Here is a 24,272-nt window from a genome sequence, read left to right on the forward strand (position 1 = left end):
TGTAGTGTAAGACTGTGGAGTGTGTGCTGGGCTGCAGCTGTCGGGGATATAGATGTTATAGGCGAGAGCATGATGACTGCTTCAAATTCCCTCATGGCTTGGGCTCAAGAAGTATATCTAAGAGGATTCAGACTCTGTCCATCCTCTGTCCTCATGTACACCTTAAGCACAATCTACCCGCATCTGCCCCATAATCCTTTTTCAGGTTAAAAGAAATATTTGTAAAGTATATATCTACACTAACGTTTATACAAGCTTATTTTAGGTGGATACTTAGCCATACGTATTGTCTAAAAATGGATCAGCTAGGTTGATCTGCCTAATGGAGGAAATATCTGTGTTTAAATTAGGAAAACATTTTGCTTTTACTGCTTTGCTTTCCTGCATGAGAAATCTAAGTCTTTCATCTTAGGGAAATAAAAATTGTTTTAGTGTTCTGTATACCTGAGAGGAACAAAGGGGCATCTGAGACAGGAAAAGGTTGTCTCCATGGATTCTTTAAACACGTACCATTAAAAATGGACCAGGTGAATGACTATGATTTAGATGTTCGGGAACTGATTCCAAGGCAAGTGGAAGTGCATACAGAAGATTCTGCACCAACGTAACCTGCGCTCTTGTGGCCAGTTCAGAATAAAGATCACAGTGATGCAGTCTCTTCATAAGTGTGTCTGCACTTACCTGTGTGGGGCAGAAATGTACAAGTTAATTCTGCCTGTACTCCAAGGCAAATGCAAGCTATTTGGCTGGGCTGAGGCTGAGTGGGCTCTCCTTCTGTAGACAAAAAATCCTGCCCGTGAGAGAGTTTGAACTGTGCCAGTAATGCTTTATTTTAAAAAATGGTCACCAAGGCTGTTTCTTACTTGCTGTTCAAATGGAAAGTGTTTATTTTTGTTTTAAATCACCCTGCTTACAAACAAACTAAAAGGCCATTGCAGAGAGGGATTCAGTAGCCTAAACATAGGCCATTTTAGACAGTACAGGATGCCTGAGGCATCTGCATGGGATTAGCAGGTATGAGATAGGACCTCTGGTGGACCTGTGCCTGAGGCAGCAGCTGGAGGCCAGCTGGGATTTCCTAGGACAGCTAAAATGGTACTTGATATCTGCATTTAAGCAGCTGAATCCTGTCCTGTGGTGTCTACGACTAACTGTGCTTAAAATCTAGAAGGATTAGTTTAGCAATCGCTGTACAGGCATGTGCTCTTAGCTATTCTCACTGTCTGTGGAGGGCTCAGTAAAAGAATATAGCTGTCTCTGTATGCTGAGGCTTGCCTTCCACTGGGCACTGCACTGGCAATTTGTATTTCTTTTCAATCCAAAGAGTAATTATTTATTTTTACTAGACCAGAGAAAGAAGTGTCATTTCAATCTCCGCCAGAAAGTGCTGATGATAAACTTCTCATATCTCTTCCATTTCATGTCTAGGCATTTCTGATAGAAACACCACACATTCTTTCAAGATTTGCAGTACTTATAAATCCATGGATGAGTTTTTATGTTACTAGAAAGATTTTTCAAAAACCAGTAGGTGACACTATTCTGTATTGAATCATATAACAAAAGAGGACCCCGAAAGATCATTGCCTTATAAAAGATGACAGGAACCCCCCATCACCAAAAGATGTATGGGTTGTGGTAGCAATATTATAATGCCTCAGTTATGATCTGAAAGGGTTGAAGTGTCTATTGGAATTACAATTTCTCACCTTTAAATAGCTGTGCTTGATACATCTTTTGCTTGACGTAAGCTATAGATGTTGTTGCCTCTGATCCTTGAAAGTCAACAACGTCTCTCATTTCTGTCCTGTGAAAACTAGCATTATTTGCTGGTAGCCTCATGAGGTAAGGGGAACTTCCTTAAGATTCAGACATTTATGAGGAATCTAAGGTTTGGGATGTTCTTAGGAATGAAGTTGTGGGGAAGGAGGGTGGGAAAAAAGCTAAGAGCAGTCCATCAGTACTTAAGAGAGAGGGAAATTGCAGGAGATGATCAGAAAGATAATAGCAATATAAAGCTGGTGATTCTATCTACACTCACAAAAGTAAGTCAAAAGTGTACAAAAGCTTTGGCCCTCAGTAATGAAAAAAAATTCCCAGTGGTCAGTTCGATTAGCTAAGCAAAACCTAAAATCCACAGCTCTTTTCCTGCTCAAATGGACTTATACTTAGCGAAGATAATAAGGTAAATGTGAAAAAACAGGTATGTGTCTATGTTCTCATATCTGACTCTTATGTTGATAATAATTCCAGTCCCAAAGCTTTTACAAATTTCAGTAGAACTAAAAGCTGAGTTTTTGCTCTAGACCAACGCCTATCAATAAAGAAAGGAAAAAAGTAGGCTCATTTCACTCATTTTAGCAGTATTGCCAATTTCAAAAATGTCTCCTGAACTTAAAATAGTGAAAGCTTATGGAATTGATGATATTCCTGAGACCAAAATGGTCTTTAAATGCACTTTCTGGCTGAAAGATGTGCTTGACTGTGTAAACATACTGGCAAAGGAGGAGAATGGATGTGTCTGTATATATTTAAGGTTAGACTCCAAAAAATACAACTTACTTTCCCTTCTTAGACTTTTTTTTTGAAGAAATAAGAAGCAATGTAGGAGCTGTGCTGTGAACCACAATAAGAAATGGCAGGCTCCTATTGATTCAACACACTTGCAATCTCATTAGTTATCAAATGGAACTTGAGTACTGCCAACAAATAAACAACATTTTTTTTTCATTCTCTGCTGTTAAACTGCCCAAAGTCACCAAATACAGATTAGTCTGGAGTGCATTTATTGTTTCAGCTAGAGATGGTTTAAAATAAAAATCAGTTTTAGATACACATATTTTTTTTCCCCCTCTTCCCTTCAGGCTATTGAAAAATGCCCAGAATGAAGCTCATTTCAAAATCTGGTATCAGAAACTACTGGCTGCTCTCCAATTCTGTGCTGGAGAAACCCTGAACAATGAGTTTGCTAAGGAAAGAAAACTAATCAGAATTCTGGAAGACATTGCTGAAAAAGTAAAAACTGCCAGTGACCCCCAAAGAAAGGTTTGTTAAAAATATTCTTTTTAATACCTCCCTTTCTATCTACGTCTGTTCAGGTAATTTTAATTTTTCCAAGGTGACACATCTTCCCTATAATGCCCTTTGCATAAGTAAACCCAACATTTGACTACTATTTTTAAAATGTTATGCTGTTCTGCAAACATGTAAAACACATGGTTCAATAGGGCCAAATCTTACTACTATAGCCCTTGAGACCAACACATTTTTTAACCCATTTAAATTCCTTCATCCATGGTTTCTCAGCCAGACCTCAGGATGGTCAGAAATAGTGGCTACAAAGCTGGTTAACTTTTTACTGAAAGGAATGCTTATATTCAAAGCCCCATTCCAAAATATCTGGTGCCTTGTAGAAGTGCAGCATTTCTTGAAAGCTTTGAGGGAGGCTAAGAGTTTTCATTGACACACTGAATATCCTCACTTCCCAAGAAAGCTAACCAAAGTTGAGTGTATTTAATGTCTCAAATGTAGCATTCAGCAGTTAATACTGTACACATATCTGCAGAGATGCATTCCTGGCAGTAGAAAGCTTTTAGCCTTCTTCTCCAATGGGTGTGGTTTTTATACAGCATGGACACATTTCAAGTTCAAATCTATTAAGTTTGCAAGACAGCTGTTGTTGCTATTTACCTGATGTGTAAAACTGATCCTTGCTGAGATCTCTGTCGGGCAGACCAAGAAGCCAAATAAAAATAAGACCTGTCACTGCTGGTTATTATGAAAGTTATCATGAATTCTTTTTGCCTTGTTAAAGATTCAAAGGTTTTTGGAAGGTGTTTCAGAAGACTCTCAGTATTGCTACTGAGAGCAGCAAAACAAATATGGAAATAAAAAGACACAAAAAAATTAGCCAAAGGTAAGATCCATCATAAGAAAAAGAAGTAGTAATGCCACATTATATGTTACCGATGCATAATTTAGACCTTAGAGATTAATCTCAAGGCTGTAGTTACTGGGATACTGAGAAACTCCCAGACCTTACTGTTAACAGACCTACAGTTAGGTGAGGGAGAGTGCAGTGCTGAGGCAGCAGACCACAAATTATAAAGTCATCGAGAAAGGCAAAAAAGACATGAGACACAGCAGAGCAGGTGCAATAATAATAAGCCCCTAATGAAGAATATCAAATCTGAACCTACATGACAGCATGAACTGGTAGAGCATCTAGGCAGCAAAAGGATTAATGTGGAGTAAAATCTCTGTTCTTATTCTCTATAACTGAACCTCCATGTGACCTCATTAGCTGTTATAAGGTTACATGGATGCTACGATCTCCAGAAATGGTGTTTTTTGATTAAAATATAGCCAGGCAGTGAACGGCTTAAAAACTACTGTTATGTTCTTTCACATTGACTTAATGATTAATGTGTTGCAGGAGGTGCTAAAGATGGAACTCAACAGACTTCAGCAGTTCTTCCAGGAGGTAAAAGTTTGTCGACTTCCCCTGAATCCTGCACTTGTTGTGCAAGGCATAGAGGCAGATGTAAGTCTACCTTATTCAATGGGTTGCATTATTTTTAGTATAAAAGGGAAGAGGGAGTGAACAGCTGCATGGACTGGGATCTAATCCTGCAATTTTCATTTCTGAGTATCTCCTTACAGATTGGTATTAAGTGTGAGTCATCTGATAAACTGATATTCAGCCTATCTGCCCTGAAACTGAGGGCTTTCATTGGAGGCAGGGGCGAAGGGGACTGCTAGGGTGGGGGTAGCAGGCATGTCTCGCCTTAGGCAGCATCAGCAGCACAGATTTCAAATTCTGGGTAGCCTGCTTGCAGCTTAGCTGGCCCCGCTGTGCCTTTGGGATGGGCAAGGGTACCTGGCTCCTGGAGCTGAGGCCTGGTTACCATCCTGCCCCTGTAGCTCCTGATAGTTTTTTCTCATCCAGGAGTCTCCTCTGTCAAGGGTGGAAGCAGCTAAAGGTCTAGAGCTCATTCTTTTTCTGTTGAGATGAGACTAGGCACACAACTGAGTATTGCTAGAATGTTAAATATTCACAGTAAGAGTCACATATGTCTACAACCCATTAAAAATGATTTCTAAGTAAAGGAAATATTAATGCTATTTAATGTTATTTGCCTTTATTTTGACCACAGTACTAAGACTCAGTTATTCATTGTTTAGAAGTGCTTTCATAAATAACATCATGCCAGGGAAAAGCTGCTTCAGTTCTGGAGAAGGAAAAGGTATCCAGCAGCAAGAAAAAAACAAGCCTGCAGATCCATACGTATTATCAGTTTTAGCTATCTAATTACAGCAATTTGTGTTCTAATTTTGCTCTCTGGCTCATTATCCTTAGTAGACCTGATTCTAAGAGGTGCTGATCCCTTCAGTTCTCTTTGACCTGTGATTCTCCAAATAATTACTATTCAGCCTTGATGTCTCTGAGAACAGAGGTCTTCTAGCACCCCAGAGGTTTGGGCCAATTGTGGATGATATAAGTCTGAAGAAATTGAAGCTTGCTGTTTCTCATTGCTTTTAGGCTTTTTGGAAATAATGACTAATGGGAAGGTATCTCTCTATATGCAGTCATGCTATTTATACTGCACCAGCTTGGCTACACTGATACAAAATCTTTAAGTAACTGAAGAGAGATTTTTTTTTTCATTTTTCATATATTATTATAAGCCATTATCATGCTATAAATATAGGCAGCTTCTTGACTGAACTGTATGAAGGTATAATCACGCGAACTATCATTTTTGAAGTGCTTATAATAACCTAAATATAATTTATTTCAGTATCACCTATTGATGCCACCAGTAGTAAGGACTGTTCCCAGCTCCGTCACTAATGCAATATCTTACAGTACCCTTTCAAACACTTATTCAAGCATTCAATTGGCAAAATTCCATAGAGGTCAGCTGTTCATCGTCAATAATAGCCATTGTATATTACAGAGGTATGGTGGCTGAGACAATATTTGAGTGCTTGTACCATGCTTTGAGATATTTGGATGAAAAGCAAGAGACAGCTGTGTCTAGTAGCGCTTTTGTTCAAATTATCACCCATTGCACTCAACACAGTAATGACAGCAGTAGCTGCTGTGGGGTGCTCATTATTTCGAGAAACCTGGCTATTAATTTACCATTGTCTTTGGGGGTTTTTTTCCCCCTTTTTATAATGATGATAATAATACTAACCTAACTTACACAGGATTTGCAATGCTTAGCTCATTAATGCTTTTTAAGCCCTTCGATATCTTTGGGTGGAAGGAGCTATAGGGTATGAGGGTCACAGTTTAGGTTCAATTAAGATAAATTCCACATAAAATAGATGGTGATTTTCAGAATTTCCTGCATCCTCAGCCAGATGTAGGTGAGCACTGAAATTAGCAAGTTATTTTCTTCCATAAGGATTATAGGATCAGACAATTCTTTTGCAGAAAAAAAATAGGACAAAAGGCTTTTCAATGCTTTGCAGATTCTCATTAGATCAGTCTTAGATACTTTTGTCCACCCAATAGCCCAGCCCCAGCCAAAGTTTAGCATTAATAGGCCTGGGTAAAAATGAAAAACAGTCATTAGGGAAAATATCCATTCATCTAATCTGATTATTGAGCGAGGTATGTTGTCGGGGGGAAAAGAGTTTCTTATTTGTCTGATACAACTGGAGAGCCAATAAACCAATAATATCAAAAACTGTTTATTTTTATTATCAGTGCTACTGAGCAATACTTAAAGATGGTTCCTCTTTTGGAGGAACGTTCCACTATATTAGCCTGCTGTTTTGTGTATATGACACTTTTCTTCTCTCTTGCTTTTTTTTACCCTGAAGTCATGTTCATATTTTACATCCAATGCCTTCCCACTAAAAATCTCCTTCATCAATGCTAACGTTCCAAGTGGAAACATCAATATTATTTTCAAGGTAAGTTACTCCTTTAACCCTCAGTTCATTTTATATGCAAAATGTTGATTTGAAATTCATCCAAGCTAGATTTCAGTCCTTGTGCTTGAGAATGTTCGGTTTGGCTCTGTTGTTCACTTTTCATAGTCCTTTTTGATACCAGAACTTTTAATGGAATATGCTGAGGAAATACACTGAAGCATTCAACATTTTGATTGGTAGAGAAACAAATGGCTTCTTGGGAAAAAAGATTCTTAGTGCAGACAACCAGCATAAAACATCAAGTTTGTATTTTAAACCTAGTTTATTTGCCAGTTTTTTTACTGACCTCAGAGACAAGTCCCAGAGAAAGGATTGTTCAGAATGACTGAATCCAGTAGCCTTGTCCATACATGTCTAACAGGTCAAATGATCACATTTGCTAGAGAGAATCTAACTTCACCTGCAGAGAGAGGATGCAGAGGAGCTTTACCCATCTACTCACCTCCGTTCAGTCAGTTGGAGGAACTGACTCAGAGTTTCTCTGGTTTATTTTCCACTCATCACCTTCAAAGCTTCAGAGTGCAGGATAGTGCTGCATCCATGTGCAAAAAACAGTGCATTTAATCTAACTTTACTTCTCTTTCAAAAGAAGAGGAGCAAAAGTCCTCCAGAACAGTGGATACTATTTTTAGATGAAGAGCACTGAAAATAATAAAATGGGTTATGGGTGCAAAATGGTCAGTGTTGCCAGGTAAAGACATTGTTCCTACCTCTTCTGGTGTGTCATGCTCCAAATCAGAAGCCTGAAAACTGATTTTAAAAAAATGATTTCTAGGCTATCCTGAATGAAATTGACCCTTAGAGCAGCTCTGATTCTCAGGAACAGAAGTATGCCCTCCAGGTATGCTAGGGGAAGGCTTACATGTTAATTTTTTTGAACATTTAGAAAGATGCTTCTTATACTATTTCACCTGGGAATCAATAAGTCAAATAAGCAAGTTCCTACATATTTTAGTAAATGCTTGACCACAGAGCATTTAAACACTAGCGATAGCTCTACCTAGACAGTTCTTCCCTGCCCAGCACTGTTCAAGAACAGCCAACTGTCTAATTGTTGTAGGAGTGTTGCAGAGGTGCCATCACCTTCTCCTATGAGCAAGCCCTTGTGTTAAGACTAAGGCATCCATTACTCATATTATAGTTCAATTGCTTGTTCATGGTGGATAAAGCGTATGTAAAATGATAAGCACTGATATTGTATTAAATTGTCTGCTAACTGTATGTGTGAGGGAAGGAGAAGTTTTGTGGAGAGAAGTAAATTTTTCTAAGGCTAGGTACTGAGAAGAATTAATTGGAGTCAAGATTAGTTCTAAATGGAAAAAAAAAAGGATTTGAATTTTATTTTTTTAAGAGATGAGTTTATGTCCCCTCAAGTACTCATTTAATGGTAGTAAATGTCTGCTGCCTGGAATACTTGTGTAAAAAGAATATAATAAAAGAACAAAGCACTTTAGCGTAACTAAAAGAAAGAAATTAATGAAGGACTTTGTGAAGGAAAATTTAAAAACACCAGCAAAAGCCACGTATGTTTGGGGGGGGGGGGGGGGAAGGGAGAGACACAAAAAAGCAGGACTTTTGTTTTCACAGGCCATTTACCCAGCCATGGTTGAAAATAATCTCTTCATTACGTCTTGTGCCTGCAATTAAAGCCTGATTTCGCTAAGATTATTGTTTAACTGACTCCACAGGGAGAGCAGTCAGCACTGCATGACTGTTTGAAACTGAATATGAATCATGTCATGGATAAAATATAAATTCATGGTAAGATTCCCCTTCAGCCTGCTGCAAACACGAAGTTGTGAGGCTTAATGTTAGGCAAAACGCTGTCATTTGTGAAGAGGGATCTAGCATTAGGTACACTTTAAAATGTAACTAAATTAGGATTCTACCTCTGGATTAAATTTTCAAACTCTAATAATTACATAGGAGTAATAAGCAGAAAGGCTGCAGTTAATCAGGGATCGTTTGTTACCATTTCTATGGCTGCCAAAACTCTTGCTGCCTATGTGTGCCATCTATTCTGTCCTCTTCCTGACACAGAAAGATAAGTAGCAACTTTGAAGAAAAACAGGAGGGATTTACTGTAAAACGAATGTAGCTATTTTGGCGTGGGAAAAAATCCAAATGAAATAGGAAGTTATCTCTGTGCAGGATTCAAGGAGAAACTTGGATTTCTTGTGCAATTTTCACAGATGGGGGATGATCTACGTCAGGATATGCTAGTTCTGCAGATAATTCGAGTGATGGACAGCATTTGGCTCCAAGAGGGACTGGATATGCAAATGATCATTTATAGATGTTTATCTACAGGAAAAGGCCAAGGTCAGTGTAGATTAAAAAGGTTACCTGTATTACATTGTTCATGTTCAAGTAAACAATGGTTTGCAAAAATCTTCCCTTCAGCCTTTATTTTCATGGATATCTTATTTATCTTCCCCCTTAAAGCAAAAAGAATGCTCAGAACTTCAGTTCTTTGGGCCCTCAATTCTACATTTGCATGAAAGTTCATGTTGTTTATTCATTCTTTCTGTCCAGAAGAAGTACAACCAAACTCACTGAATTATGTAGCACCCTAGGCTAGTATTTTCCAAAAGTCTCAACCTCCTTACCTTGCGTCAGACTTTTAAAAGTAGCTTCACACATCAAAAGAAGAGCTTTGGAGAAAAGCAGCCATAGCTACTGAAGTTTGTAATCCAGTGTGATCCCATTTAGGTGCTTAAATGAACCTAGATACATGTGGCTACAGAAAATACCTGTAGACAAGTGATGACAACTTTGCAGTGTTGATTTTGAAATTTTACTCTTGTGAATTATGCTGCTAAGGGCAGGCCTGACTCATCTGAAAGCTTTATTTCTTTCTTTTATGGTTGTTCTAACAAAGCTATAGCAGGGATGCCAATTGCTTGCTAAAGAAATTTACTGACAGCAATAAGCTCACCTTTTTTTTTACTGACTCTCCAAATCTTTTACTGAAAATAATTCTAGCACAAATGGAAGACTGATGTATCCAAATTACCTGCTGCACAAAAAAGTACCAAAAAAAAAAAAAGAAAAGAAAAACAGAAAAAAAAGGTATCTATTGGTTTCTGAGCCACGAAGCAGAGAAAATGAGAGGATAAGAGATCCAAAGGAGGTAGGAGGAAGGATAGATGGGTTCATGCACATGACAGGTAGTTAATGCAGCCTGGAACAGACTCCTCCTTTCTTTGTAGAGCTGGGAGTCAAAGCCTGAAGGCTTCTGCTTCAAAGGCAAATAACACAAGAATATTATTTCTGAACATAGTATTACAGTCTCTCTGATATACTAAGACTTAATTTGATTTTTGCTAAGAAAGATACAGGGAACATCTGCAAATTCTATTTTCAGTCTGACAGACTCTTGTTTTCAGCACCAAAACAGCAGAAAACCTCTCAACTTCTGACAGGTTTTCCTCATGATGTCTTTCCATATGACTCAAAGAAATTTTAATATATTGGATTTATATTTAGTGATTAAGGGTAAAATGATTAAGTTGTGTGCTTATGGTCATACAGGACAGTTGTGCTCAGGTACACTTGTATACCCAGGTCTTTCAAGTCCTAGGCTAATGACTTGCTCCATGAGCAACCTTTTCCACACAAGCAGGGGTGGGAGATGGCAATCATGTAGTCATGGGAGCATAGGAATCACTTGAAAGAATCAAGCAGACAAGAAATGTGGAAAGCAGATGAAGCTCTGGTAGGATGCTGCTTTTCCAGGCATGGTATCATGGGGGAACCTGTCACCAATTGAAATTTTTAGAGAAAGTCTTTCCTGTAATGCAGATATGCAGGATGATGGGATGCAGGGGGTCACACACAGCAGGGACAGTGATGGAAGGGTAGCAAGCCAGGTCTCCGTTCCAAAAAAGGAATTAAGTACATGTATTAGAGGCATAGAATTCAAGTGAAGCATTGCAAAATGCTTGGATTCTGCCTGCATTTCAAAGACCCAGTATATGTCATCTTGGATCTGACTAATTTCTGCACTCCCTAGTATTTTCTCTCCCAGCTGTAATCAGCATCATACACTGCAAAAAAATGGGTGTAGCATTCCTGACAATAAACACATATGAAATAATTTTAAATTTAATAGTAAAGATCTGATCCTGGTTTTTATAGATTTTTATTGTTTGCATGTGTTCTACCAATTTTGAATCTTGTTAAATTGTTGGCCTTGGTGGTACCTTGATGGAATTATGTCCACAGTATGGTTATTGGCATTTTTATTTGTCACTCATGGAACTGCCACTTTTCAATTTGATTAAGTGTCTTTTGGTTTTTGTTTACCAAAAAAAGAGAAAAAAAATCCTTATCTTCTCTATTGTATTCATTAATTTTGTAGGCTTGTAAGCATGCATTTTTTCTGCATGGAATGATCCAACAGTATATGATACGCATTGATGCTCTTCATATCTTTTTGAAGTTGCAGTCTTTTTATGTGAACTCTTTTCTGTCTGATTAGGATTGGTACAGATGGTGCCAGATGCTACCACACTAGCCAAGATCCACAGGAAGTCTGGACTGATTGGACCATTGAAAGAAAACACAATTAAAAAATGGTTCCATCATCACCATCCTTTGGAATTAAGTTACCAAGAGGTAACAACATAATGAGATGTATTATACATTTCATGTTTTACCATGAGAAAAAAGAAACCAAATGGCAGTAAGCAGCAAAAACAAATGATTTGGACTCAGGACAGTCACATACGTGTAAACTAGGGAATTGCCTTAAATGCCACCCTCCTTCTAAGGAGGTACTGCCCTGGATCAGGTGCATTTTAATATATTTTCTATAACAATGTGTCGCAGAGAGGTTTTGGAAGATGCTAGTGAAGTGAAAAGAAGCTGAAGTAAAAGGTAAATATTGAACCCAAATATATTTATTTTTTTAGTCTAGCTGGCTAAATCCTTTATTTTATGTATAATTCATGCAAAGCCTCAGTGACTTTCCTGTATTTGGAAATACCCATGTCTATAGCCACAGTTTTAGAAATCTGTATTTTATTGAAGCTGTCTATTCATGTGATATGTCGTGCTTGTCATGATATGTCATGCTTGTCACATCCCATTATGGGATCCCATGTAATGCAGCTGGTTTTATGCAACCTGGCATTATGTGTAAGCCAAGAAATTGGGAAATTTTATCTACAGAATCAGAGGCTTTCCTTTGAAAGGAACCACTTCTATTCATTATTTGTTGGTTGAGCATGTTCTAAGGTCCATGAAAAAACTTCTTAATGTTTGTATTGCTGGGTCAATTTCTGAACCCTACTCTGTGTCCACAGTAGATTAGTAGCCAGAATTTTAAATAAAACTTAAAGGGGAGATCTGAATGTTTACCACTCTGAAAGATGAGGTGCTTTTGTCAGTGGTGATTAGCAGACAGATGATTCTCTAGCATAAGTATGTTTAACGAACTTTAATGTTACTGTAGTTATTCCATGGGTGTTTCTTCATCCACATTTATCAGTAAGACCACTCGGATTCCTAATATATGATCTTGATTCTGTTAAACAGAAACAATTTGAATAGAACATTTTGTTTTACAAGTTTGTGTGTTTACAGTATTAATGGTAAAAATGCAGCCACAAGTGTTATGGTAAAAGTGCAGCCAACATTTCAGTTGAAAAGAGAGAGCTATTATTGGTTGAAAACCTGATTTCTTGCTGCTGCTACTGTTTGTAAGAAGTAACATATATGTGGAATGTTCTAAAACCAATTGCTACACATTTTCTCTCGATTTTTTTTAAACATAAAACACAGTCAGCTCTCGATTTTTTTTAAACATAAAACACAGTCAGCTCTGATTGCATAGGACATGCATGAAATTGCTACTATACATTCATCTTACACTCTCTGCTGAATGAACCTTTTTCTTCTTAATAATCTTTTACTCAAATAATACTGTATCTGAGGTGCTCAGAAAACTCATGCAGAATAAGCTCTAATATCCTTATTTTACAGTTGGGTGAACAAAATCACAGAAAGATTAGGTGCTTTATCCAAGGTCATCTAGTGTAAGTAGTACAGTTAGACATAAAATTCACCAAACGCTTGTGCTGTGGGCTAAGCACTCCACAAGTGCTGTCATCCATGTCAGTCATTGCATGTGGCATCCTGCAACTGCAGGGAAAACAAGAGTGCCTAAATAATTATTTACCTTGATTAATATAGGTTTTGTCCAAAAACATAATAATTGAAAATTAGGATTGTTTTGGTTTCTATATAAATAAATCACGTTATGATTGAGAATCATGGGAGATTCAGACTTTTGAATAAGAATTGCATTTGTGGTTGTTAAACTGTAGTAGGTAAGAATAAAAAAGAGGCAAGAGCTATCATTCCTTATGTTTTGGAGTAGAAGATGGATCATCATTTGAATCAGGAATAATTCTCTCCTGTAAGAGGATACTGAAAAGATATGTTGTGAAAGAAATTTGGTAGATTCCTCTGTTAAGGGAACTTGCAGTTCTGAAATACTTCCCACTGATGTTAGCAGAAAACTTGGAATCAGCCTACAAGCAAGTGTCTAGTGAGCAGATCATTAGCTTACCTATTTTCCTGCGTATGCCATGGGCACATTATAGGCCAAGAGTAAAAGACTCTCACTGTAAAGAGATTCCTAAGATAGATTTGAATGAGCCAGCCTAGGCACAAAAAGCAGACTAGACATGGAAATACACATCCCCACCGTGTTAAATAGCTTATCAGAGGAGCAGGTTATATTAAGCAGGACAGAATGCCATGGTAATACAGCTAGACTGGGTTTTCTATTAATCACTCTCTTGGCTCTCTCTGCATGACACTAGGTTTGATCCCGTACTCTATTTGGATTCATGGATGCTTTGAACAGAAAACGGTTTAACCTTTCTTAGTTTCTGTTTGTTTCTATAAAATGGGCTTGAATTCTTTGGGCTGGGATATTGTGAGACATGGTTAATTAGAATTTGAAAAAAGCAGTTGAGTTCTGGAGAGAAAAGACCCATGTAGGTACAGAAGAATTGTGCAAAATAACCTATTTTCATTGCAATGCAAATGATTAAATTAATGGATTTCCAAGTCTTCTGATTTTCTGACCATCACTGTTTTTACAATATAAATGCAGACTACTAAATAGAAAGTGTCAGTTTCCTGACAAGAAGCTTGCTTTGCTTAGGTGCCTTCCACCTTAGAAGTGGTCCACAGAATTCTAAGTCTCTGTAAATCACAAGTTGAAAACACCATGCATAAAACTCTTGTTGCATTGAGCCTTTGAAATTTGCTTGTTACTCATTTGAGTACCAATCTTACAACACTTGTGTGTTTAAATTTTAGCTACATGCATAGCATTTGTAGGATTCACAATTTTTGGTTTTCATGTTAGTGTCACAAAGAAGTATGTTTCTCTGTATTTCCAGTAAGTGCTTTTTATTTTACTAACTAGGCAATAAGGAATTTCTTCTATTCCTGTGCTGGCTGGTGTGTTGTTACCTTCATCCTGGGAGTCTGTGATCGACACAATGACAACATAATGCTGACAAGTGCTGGGCACATGTTCCATATAGATTTTGGAAGATTTTTAGGTCACGCACAGACATTTGGAAGCATAAGAAGGTTGGTATCTATAGTAACGCATATAGTAAGCTTTAAAACAGTGTTCTGAAAAATTCACAGTCTTATCAACACCCATGAAAAATATAAATGAGATCATGCATTTTCTCTTGCTGAAGTTCCCAAAATGGTATTTTCATGTTGTTCACAAAACCTCTAAGAGTGTAGGAATGACTGGAAGAGAAATTAAAACGAGGTATTGGAGATCCCCATTTCAGTCTAAAAAAGTCTAAATTTTTGTTAGGTCAGCACTTTGAATTAGATTCAGTTCAGTAGTGACCAGAATTAGTAAGGGCGGACCTGTGCCGAAAGAAATATGTTGTCTTTCCTTTTTTTAATAGATGAATGTTCCAAAACCATAGCTGTAGCTTATTAATGACTTTGTTGCCATATTCAGAAAAGAGACCAAATTTTCCAAATGGACCTGGAGAATCAATTATACTCTCCCTCACTGGGTGAAATTGCAACCTCTTTATCATCTTTCTAGTTTTACATCCATCCACACTGAGGTCACCATTTATTTTGCAAATATCTGATTTTACTTAAGCAAGACTGTGATTTTTCTCTTGTTGTATCTGTCTGTAACATAGTTATCCCATGATATAGATAGCTAAAATACAGAGAATAGTCATGTGTTCTAGTTCCTACTGTGAACATGCTATCGAGGAATGAATTGGGATAGAGTTGAGATAGCGAGGATAATGTCAGTATACACAAAACACAAGGAAAATGTTATAGCAGTGCAGACAACAGATAAATGATCCCAAGTACTGACAAGATGAGTGGTATGTGTTGTTTCTCCATGTTTCCTAATAATTTCCAGAACTAGTCCCAGAATGAATCAGTTTGAGTTAATCATGCCTTTCTTTTTTCCTTTATTTTTTTTCCAGCTGCCCTTTCTTTGACTATTTTAGACAATCTCAGTGTTAGACAGAAATAACAGTGTGGGAGTATTGATATGAGGGAAGCTGATGGGGCTAATAAGTAGTTCTAAGCCAGGCAGTCAAAAGATTTAGTTGCAGTGCTCAGAATTATCGTCAATCATTCAGGATATGCTCCCTTAATCCTACTTATTTGCTGTGGAAAGAATAATGCAGAACAGAATCATAAAAAGATACTCCTGCTCACGCTGAGTCAAGTGCTGCATCCTGTCAGCAAAGCTCCTTATGGAGTCTAACCAGAATTTCCATGAGCAGTAATTTTGTGTGAGGGGAGAATTATCTAGTGGGAGTGCAAGTTATGACCAGCCGAATATAGTGGGAGGCCCAGCATCCAAATTTAAACAGAAATTATGTAATAGCAGTAATAATAATAGATGTTAATTTTACTGTTTTACAATTCAGTGATACTACATCTTCTTATTAAGTCTGTGAAAGTGACTTAGAGAATATAGTCATTTCCATAAACAGCAGACATTTTTTTCCCATTTAATGCAGTTAATGCAGTATATTGCTTTTTTAACAATAAAATAAAATGATAATATATTTTAGGCCCTTCACTTAGCTCCCTTATAGTTCCATAGTCAAACTAGGACTCATGCTTTATCTGTAGGTTGTAAACATCAGAGGGCAATAGTTGTCTTCCCCACACCCACATGTCACTGAGCAGCTACAAGGTTAGAGACTGTACTTCTCATGAGCTGTATGTGCCTTCAAGAAATGCAACACTATTTGTAACACAGGGATGTAAGGATATTGCATTTCTACTTAAAACAAATTTCAGGTTCTCAAAATTTGAAATTCTCTGTGCTCTTTGTGTCCACTTATTCCCTCATAGCAAATCCTTGACACAGCTTTAGCCTCTGTTTTTTTAACAGCTCCTTATAGTAGATTTTTATTTGAGTTCTTTGCACTCCTGCAAAGAATGCTTTCAGATCCTTCGAATTATTTGCACTGACCCTTGGGGGTTTTTATAGTAGACACTAAATATATCCTTGTGAAGTTCTGTAGGTGGCTTTATAAAATGAATAGCATCTGATACAAATCCCTATACATACAACTGGTCTTTACACACATCCTAAAAATAGCTATTTTTTTTTAATGCAAGCAACTCAGATGAATTAAGGAAAAATAGTCCCCATCTGTAGTGTTTATAATGGCCATTCCTTTCCCAAGTTCAGAAGGACGACTTTCCTGCCACTGTCCATTTTCTATTCTCAGTGCAGGCTTTTTGCTATTAACAAACACTTACTCCTCATAAAGCTTTGTAAGGATAGGCCCTCCCCAGCATTCTGCATATGGAGCCTTTTTTCTAATGTAAATAAAGTGAAAGATACCCAGCAGCCTTGAGAATAACATGTTGTCATGCATGGGCTGTGGTTCTTTCTACAAAATATTCTATGAGTCTGAAAAGAGCCCTTTGAAGCCGATATGATTCAGGCAGACACAATAATTTCTGCATTCATGATTGTATAACACTCTGACAAGAGATTAGTTAACTCAATAGTTAACTGCCCTCATCTTTAAATGGTGTCCCGCAAATCTGCTCAGTTTTGATTCCAAGGTGGAAACCAGTAGCTCAGCCCTTACTGATTTGAGAGGGAAGAGTCATCAGTCATTTTCTGTCTTTTTCAGTGCCATGTACCTTCACAGTGCAGTGAATATGTTAAATGGTAGTAATAACCTATCTTTACTTTGGCCTAGGAACTAATGTTTCAGAAGAAACATTGGAAGGACACATATGATTTATCTAGCCAATGCTGTAATAACAGTGCTTGGGAGGAAAATTATTTCCATGGTCCCACAGGAAACATTCCTACTGAAGCATGAGATTTCATTATCTTTTTTTTTTTTTTTTTTTTTTTTTTTGGTCTTACTAGACATGTTTTGTTAGTGGTGATAAAATTATACTTTTGTTCTGTAATCCAGCATTAGACCCTACATTCCCCTAAAGCAGTGAATTCTGCAAATATACTTCAAACTGTTTGAAGAATTATTTGTCGCTTAGTTTCATATGACTGTGCTGTTCTTTGACTACTGAGCATTTGGTGGCAATCGTCTTGGACCCACTCCTGTTGAAATAGGTGGAGTATTATCCAAGTAATCCTATGGGAACAGGGGCAGTGATCAAATGCTACGAAAGGTGTCTGCTTATGGTTGTTCCTTCCATGGTTTCTTCGATTTTGTAAAAGATTTATCTAAATCCTGTACTAACTGAACTAATCCTAAATTTAGCAGTCTTGTCCTGTCCACTGCCAGTCATTTCCAGCACCATTGTCTATATTTTTTCAGTGTTATGTAGGCTGAAATCTGATGACTGGAAAAGAAGCAGTCCAGCTCATGGCACGTCATATATGCACCTCTTGATAATTTAGGTGTCCATTCTTTTTTTAAGTAGACCATCATCCTACTTATTTACAACAGTCACTGGACTTTCTTTTCCCTGACCTGAATCACAGGGACCCTCTTGTCCTTTTGCCAAACTAATCCTGCATGTTGATGTGGTTTTCCCAGATGTGAAATCTGCTAAGTTGGTTTTCTTCTACACAGTTAATTACTAGAGGCAGCCTAACTATTCCACTGGGAAATTCCAGTTTTTGAACGAAGTTTTAAAAATATGGGAAAATGGGGTTTCCCACACTTTCTTCCTGTGTCAGCGTTTTCCTGTACAGAGAAGCACTTAAGAAAATCTGAGCATGTAGAAAGTAGGAAAAGTGCCTCTTTTTCTTTTGAAAGTTACTTTTCTTTTTTTACTGTTAAAAAGTGTCACTGTCTCACTAGAAGTATTACCCTGAAAAAAAATGCATTTCTTTTAAGCTATTTCTTTCTGAAATGGTGAAGTTAGCATAAGTCAGGAAATGGGGAAAAATAAATTGCATCTCCATGCTTTGATTATTTTCCATCTTTTTGTCTGTTAAAAAAGAGGAAAACATGGGGAAGAAGAGGGAAGACAAGAGTTTGAGAATTTCACATTTAACTTTTTTTCCTTTTTTGTTTTATTTCTTTATTTAGAGTACTTATCAAAGCAGTCTAAGCCTGAAATGAGGTAATTTGAAAAAGAAATTAACATATAATCACTTTTTCATTTTCTAAATTTGTGTGTGAAAAGCATTGCTTTCCACTAGTCTGTTTTACCTGCTGAAAATTTTTTTTTTCATTAAAAATGTATGAGTGTGCCTATTTATTACCTCATTTTTTTACAGGTTAAATTTCTTCTTCCAACATGATTGGTTTGGAGTGAATTATAGTTTATGTGAAGTACAGAGATCCATGTCACCATCCACCTTCACACTTGCTGTATGTCACCCTCCAAAAATCTCTGACTGAAAACCTGCAAAGATTTAATTTCATTATTTTAAGCACCGTGGTAGGCCCAGTGAACTTAGTAAGATTATACAGATGTTTAAAGCTAATCATACTCATAGACTTTTGCATAAACTGAACCTGCATTTTGGAAAGTGATCTACTTTTGGCTGAAACAATGTCACCTTGAAAGTGACAGGGCCTAAAGAGGTTTGAATTTATGAGTAAAGATGTCCATCACTTCTGAAAGTCAGGTATATCTAATTGCCTCAAATTAAACACCAGAAGCACCAGGCAACTCTAAAAATATACTGAGCAGCACAAGTTCTAGTCCTCAGTTTCATTAGCACTGATCTTTCTCCGCTTTGAAGAAGAGGTGTTTATCGTTACTGTTTTGATACCTTCTCTAGTTATTAAGCCTGGACAATAGTTTGCCCTTTATCACTGGTCATTTATTTTCTGTTCTAGTGTCTTGTGGAGGGGATTCATCTAAAGCTTTTAGAAATCAGAGTAAATTATATTCACTGTCCACTTAGTATCCTTCATTTTATTTATTATCCCTTTCAAAGTAACCAAACGGTTGAGGGAGGTCCCTGTTTTCTCATACAGTGGCTGTACTGGTCTGACCCTATCCAATTTTATTTATCCAACGGTATTATTCTTCTGCTCCATCTGTAATTATACATTCAGTTGAGTTCTGGATCTCAGTTCCCTTCTTCCACAGTTCCCAGTATCCTTCTTGGCTCTTATTTTAGTTGAAGCACAGCATTAGCTGCTTTCCAGTCTTCGGGAACAGTGGCTTTCTTGAACGAATTATTGTGTGTTCTTGTTAACAGTTATCTGGGCTGGAGATATTGTTATTTGATGCCTTTAGACCCGCCAGGGGAATTCCCTCCACTTTGGGATATTTACTGCACCTGAGTTATTTAAGTAACTCCATATTATCCTTCTCCCTGAGAGATTTCTTTCACTCCTCTGCCCTTCCCTCTTTCTCTCAGTCACCCTTTGAATTTTTATAGAACATGACTCTAGAGACAAGAAGTTTAACAATAAAACAGAAATGAAAGGGAAAAAGACACTACGTTCACTGTCCACTTTGAATATATGATCTTATTTGTCATCCTTTCCAGAGACATTTTTTTTCCTCTTTTTCCTGCTCCCATCAAAAATGTGTTTTGTATCATGTCTTTCTTCAAAACCTTCCCACACATACAGTTTTTATATTCAAGGATGACCTGTTCTTTTACACAGAGTCTGTATACATCAAGCACTTTTAAATTAATCTCTGTTGCTTGGTATTGATATCTTTTTCTGATTGTTCTGCATACCACCTCTTTGCCCTTCATCCTGAACTGGAAAGCATAGTGATATATTTAATTTAAGTAGGATTTTCTCTCCTGCCCTAAGGAATTTCTGTGCATTTCACCTGGTTTATTCCTCTGTTTTGCATGGTGATGTACAAAACCATCTGCAACCGTCTGCTATTGTGTTTTTCACGTAGCCACCCCAGACCTGTTAGCTGAATATTCAATAGGTGGGTGGTTCAGTTCAGTTTATTTTAACACATCTTTTAGGTCTGAGTTTTAAAATCCTTTCCTCTGCTGAGGATCAGTTAAAACAGCAAAAGTAATTGTCAAACAATCTGTATTAAGAAGACGAATTGCTGCAGTCACATTAACTCTCACCTATTTTATTAACATAGTAATAAATTCCTAACAAACCTGCAAAATGTGATACTCTTAGAAAATGGTGTAAGGCAACAGGAAAACTGTATCCAGCACTTTCAAACGTAAGCTACCAAATGTAAATTATTTAAAGTAAGTAAAGGCTTTAAATCCCCTTAAAATTGTTGTATAATCTGGTTGCTGGTGACTCTGAAGTGCAGGCTGCTTCATATGTCTCTATTTGGATGTAGGATCCTGACTTGAAGCCCCAGAAGTTGCCTGAGCCAGACACAGTGGTGCTTTTTAAACAGTCAGTGTAAGATGAACACAGTTGCAGAAAGGACAAGGAAACTGTAGAAGACACGTAAGTTCTTAGAGCAGAGTACATCTTCTTTGAGGGATGGTCTTTTTTGGATTCTTCATCCCAGCTTGCTTTACAAGCAGTTGACTGTACAAGTAACTGAAATTCTGTGATATAAGTGAATAATTCTGTGGTGAGATTGCAGCATAAACTAGTGATCGCTGTAGAGACAGTGACAACAAAGCCAGTGTCAAAACCATCAACAGATTTCTCAGACTAGTTTTGGCTTTCCCATCATGTGTCTATTGCCAATTTTCTTGTTAGAAGATAAGGTTCCAGTTGAGTCCCTGTGACAATGCATGTAGCAAATGCTAGGCCTACACTAAGAATTGTAACTGGGTCTAACCTCAGTTATCAACATATGTGTTAGCTATATTGTCACTTAGCATAGTAATCCTATGGGACCAGACGTAATCAAATTTCCATGATTTACAAACTCACTAATTTCACCTAGCCCACAGTGAAAGGGATTTTGGTTCCATCACATTCCCTTGCATTTTGCACAGGCAAAGAGCTACAAATAAATAGTTACCATGGCTCAGTTTACACGGGGAAACTAAATGCTAACAGAATGATGGATCAGAGCCTTCAGTCTAGACGAAGGTTATAGCTTGCTTTCCACCATATCTGTTAAGCATGATTAAATCCTGATGTAACTAACTCGATTATTGATAGACACAGCCAAACACAGATAAATCTTCTAGAATAGGCCAGTCCAATGTGTGAAATATTTTGTCTACTACTGATCAAAATAGAGGGTATGTCTAATAAAGTGATTTTTCTGGAAAGCTTATATTAAGGCCCTGACAGTGAAAAATAATAATAGCAAAGTTGATACACATATAACAAGAATTAACTTAATGAATAAATGAGACCATAATGGTTTAAGAAGTGTGCTCAGAAGCTGCCTAAGGAACCCAGGAGATCCCTTCTAGTTTGATGTTCCTGCCTCTAAAGATAGATGTTAATATAAAAATAATATGGGTAAAACTGTAATCAGAAATGAGATTTTGAATTTACAGTTAGAAGTATTTTCCTGCAGTAGGTATTTTGAACAGCAGTAGAAATGGCAGAAAAGGGAGCGAGCTAAAACCATGTTATCTGGTAAGGTTTTTATTGCTGGTTATTTGGTTGAAGAATATAGGTCAAAATGTTAGGTGCGTGCTGTGAATACCCAAGCCTTGTAGTTTACCTAAGCCAAGGCTCCTCAGGGCATTCAGGAACATTTCTATGCATGTGTCGTAAGCAGAGTCCTTACTCAGGTCACAGGATCATGCGGGTTGGGAGATACCTCTGGATGTCTATAGTCAGCCTCCTGCTCAAAGCAAGGTCAACACTGAATTCAGACCAGTTTGCTTACAGCTTTGTCTAGTTGAATCTTGAAAACCTCCATAAGCCACCTCTCCAGGCAACCTGTTTCAATATTTAAGCTCTTGATAACGCTAAGCCAGAGGGAGATGATCTCCTTGCCTGCAGGAGGTACATGCTAGTGGAAGATCTGTGTCACCAAGTAAAGAAGCTGCAGGAGAGGGCAGCAGACTGCAAAGCCTCAGAGATGATGGAAAGGGGATTGACCAGATCTTTTCAGAGACCCTGCAGGTGCAAGAGGAGCCTCAACCCCAGCTGTACTGAAGAAGGGGCAGCAGAATCTGTGCTTATGGGTTTAAGAAATGGAGGTTCCCATGTTGGCAAAGGCTAGAAGATTGTGACCTTCTGGCACCAGGAGGATGGCTCAAGCTCCACATGCAAATCTGTACCTACAGAGCAGGTTCAGTGCCCTGGCAGTAGACAAGGGGCTGGAAGCTCCCGTCAGACAAAACATCAGTGCTGGCTGAGCCTGAGCCACTCAGGAGTGGCAGGAGGAAGCGGTGAGTGGTAGAAGTGAGAGACTCCCTGCTGTGGTGGATGGACACCCTTGTCTGCTGATGTGACTTGTTGCCTAGGGAGGTTTCTGCTTGCCAGGGGCTTGGATCCAGGACAATGTGGAAAGATTGCCAAGTTTTGTCTCCTTCTCAGACTACTACCCTTGCTATGCATCAAGCGTGATCCTGGAGCTTATCAAGCACATCAGGGCATATCAAGCATGACTGCGTGGCTCTGGGGCAGAGGATCGAGGACATGGGGGCCCGGCTGATTTTCCTCTCAATCCTACCGGTGAGTGGGAAGGGCTTGAAGAGGAGTGGATGTATTCTGTGGGTCAACAATTGTTTGCGCAGCTGGTGTCAACAACACGTCTTGGTTTTTATGACCATGGGACCCTCTTTGAGGATCAAGGACTGCTTGGAAGAGATGAGACCTACCTTACAAAGTGGGGTAAAAGCATCTTTGCCAACAGGCTGGCCAACCTGATGAGGAGAGCTTTGAAGATGGAACACCGTAGGGGGGAAGGAGAGGGGGAATGACACACAGTCAAGAGTGGTAGTGGTAGACCAGGTTGGCAAGCAAGGGGTGGAGGGTGATATGGACAATAGAGATCTCATAATGAGCAAAACAAGGGTGAAGGGGGCCCACTTCATGCATATGCACACAGATAAGTGCCGAGAGGACAGCATTATGGGGAAAACTCTAATACCTTTTCTCAGAAATAAGCATGACTTGGTGCCTCTCTGAAGTGCCTGTGAACTAACGCACATAGTGTGTGGAACAGACAGGAGGAATTAGAGGTCTATGTGCAGTTTCAGGATGATGATCTTGTTGGGATCACATAAATGTGGTGGGATAGTTCACACACCTGAAGTGCTGCAACAGCTGGATACAAGAGGCTCTTTAGCATGGACAGTCTGGGATGGTGATCTGGGACTTGCCCTTTCTGTGAGAGCAGTAGGAATGCCTGGAGCTCTGCGTAGGGATAGGTGATGAGCAAGCTGAAAGCTGATGGGTCAGGATTAGAGGGCAGCCCAACATGGGCAATGTTGCGGTGGGTGCTACAGAATGCCTGATCAGAAAGAAGAAGCAGATGAGGCCTTCTTCAGACAACTGAAAGAAGCCTTATGTTTACAGGCCCTGGTCCTCATGGGAGACTTGAACTGCTCTTACATCCACTGGAAGGGCAACATAGCAGGGCACAAGCAATGTGGGAAGTTTATGGGATGCACTGAGGACAACTTCCTAACTCAGGTGATCAACAAGCCAATGAGGAGAGTTGCTCTGCTAGACCTCATACTTATAAAGAAGGAAAAACTCATCCTCATCTAATCTGTGATTTTGTGCATGCAAGGATGCTGTAGGAGACTATGTTAAAAACCTTGCTAAAGTCAAGGTAGACAACATCCACTGATCTAGTCATTTCATCATAGAAGGCAATCAGGTTAGTCAAGGTAGTTTTACACTTCTTTCCTTCATCTGCCCAGGAACAGCTTCTGAGAATTCTTGCACCATGATTTTCCCAAGGACAGAAGTGAGACTGTAGTTCCCTGGATTGTCTTTCCTTTTTTCTGTCTT

The 24,272-nt window shown here is 38.4% G+C and overlaps 1 protein-coding gene across 3 annotated transcripts in view; it reads left to right on the forward strand.

The window, feature by feature from the left end:
- Positions 1-24,272, forward strand: part of PIK3C2G (phosphatidylinositol-4-phosphate 3-kinase catalytic subunit type 2 gamma) — a 216,761-nt gene that overhangs the window by 126,533 nt on the left and 65,956 nt on the right. For all 3 annotated transcript variants that reach the window (XM_064515654.1, XM_064515657.1, XM_026107827.2), the window contains 6 exons: positions 2,865-3,045; positions 4,436-4,543; positions 6,838-6,930; positions 9,144-9,273; positions 11,435-11,571; positions 14,399-14,568. In XM_064515654.1, the coding sequence (XP_064371724.1) occupies positions 2,865-3,045; positions 4,436-4,543; positions 6,838-6,930; positions 9,144-9,273; positions 11,435-11,571; positions 14,399-14,568 (819 nt within the window). The remainder of the gene's footprint in view (positions 1-2,864; positions 3,046-4,435; positions 4,544-6,837; positions 6,931-9,143; positions 9,274-11,434; positions 11,572-14,398; positions 14,569-24,272) is intronic.

The sequence above is a fragment of the Dromaius novaehollandiae genome, chromosome 1, assembly GCF_036370855.1.
Source record: "Dromaius novaehollandiae isolate bDroNov1 chromosome 1, bDroNov1.hap1, whole genome shotgun sequence".
Classification (NCBI taxonomy): domain Eukaryota; kingdom Metazoa; phylum Chordata; class Aves; order Casuariiformes; family Dromaiidae; genus Dromaius; species Dromaius novaehollandiae.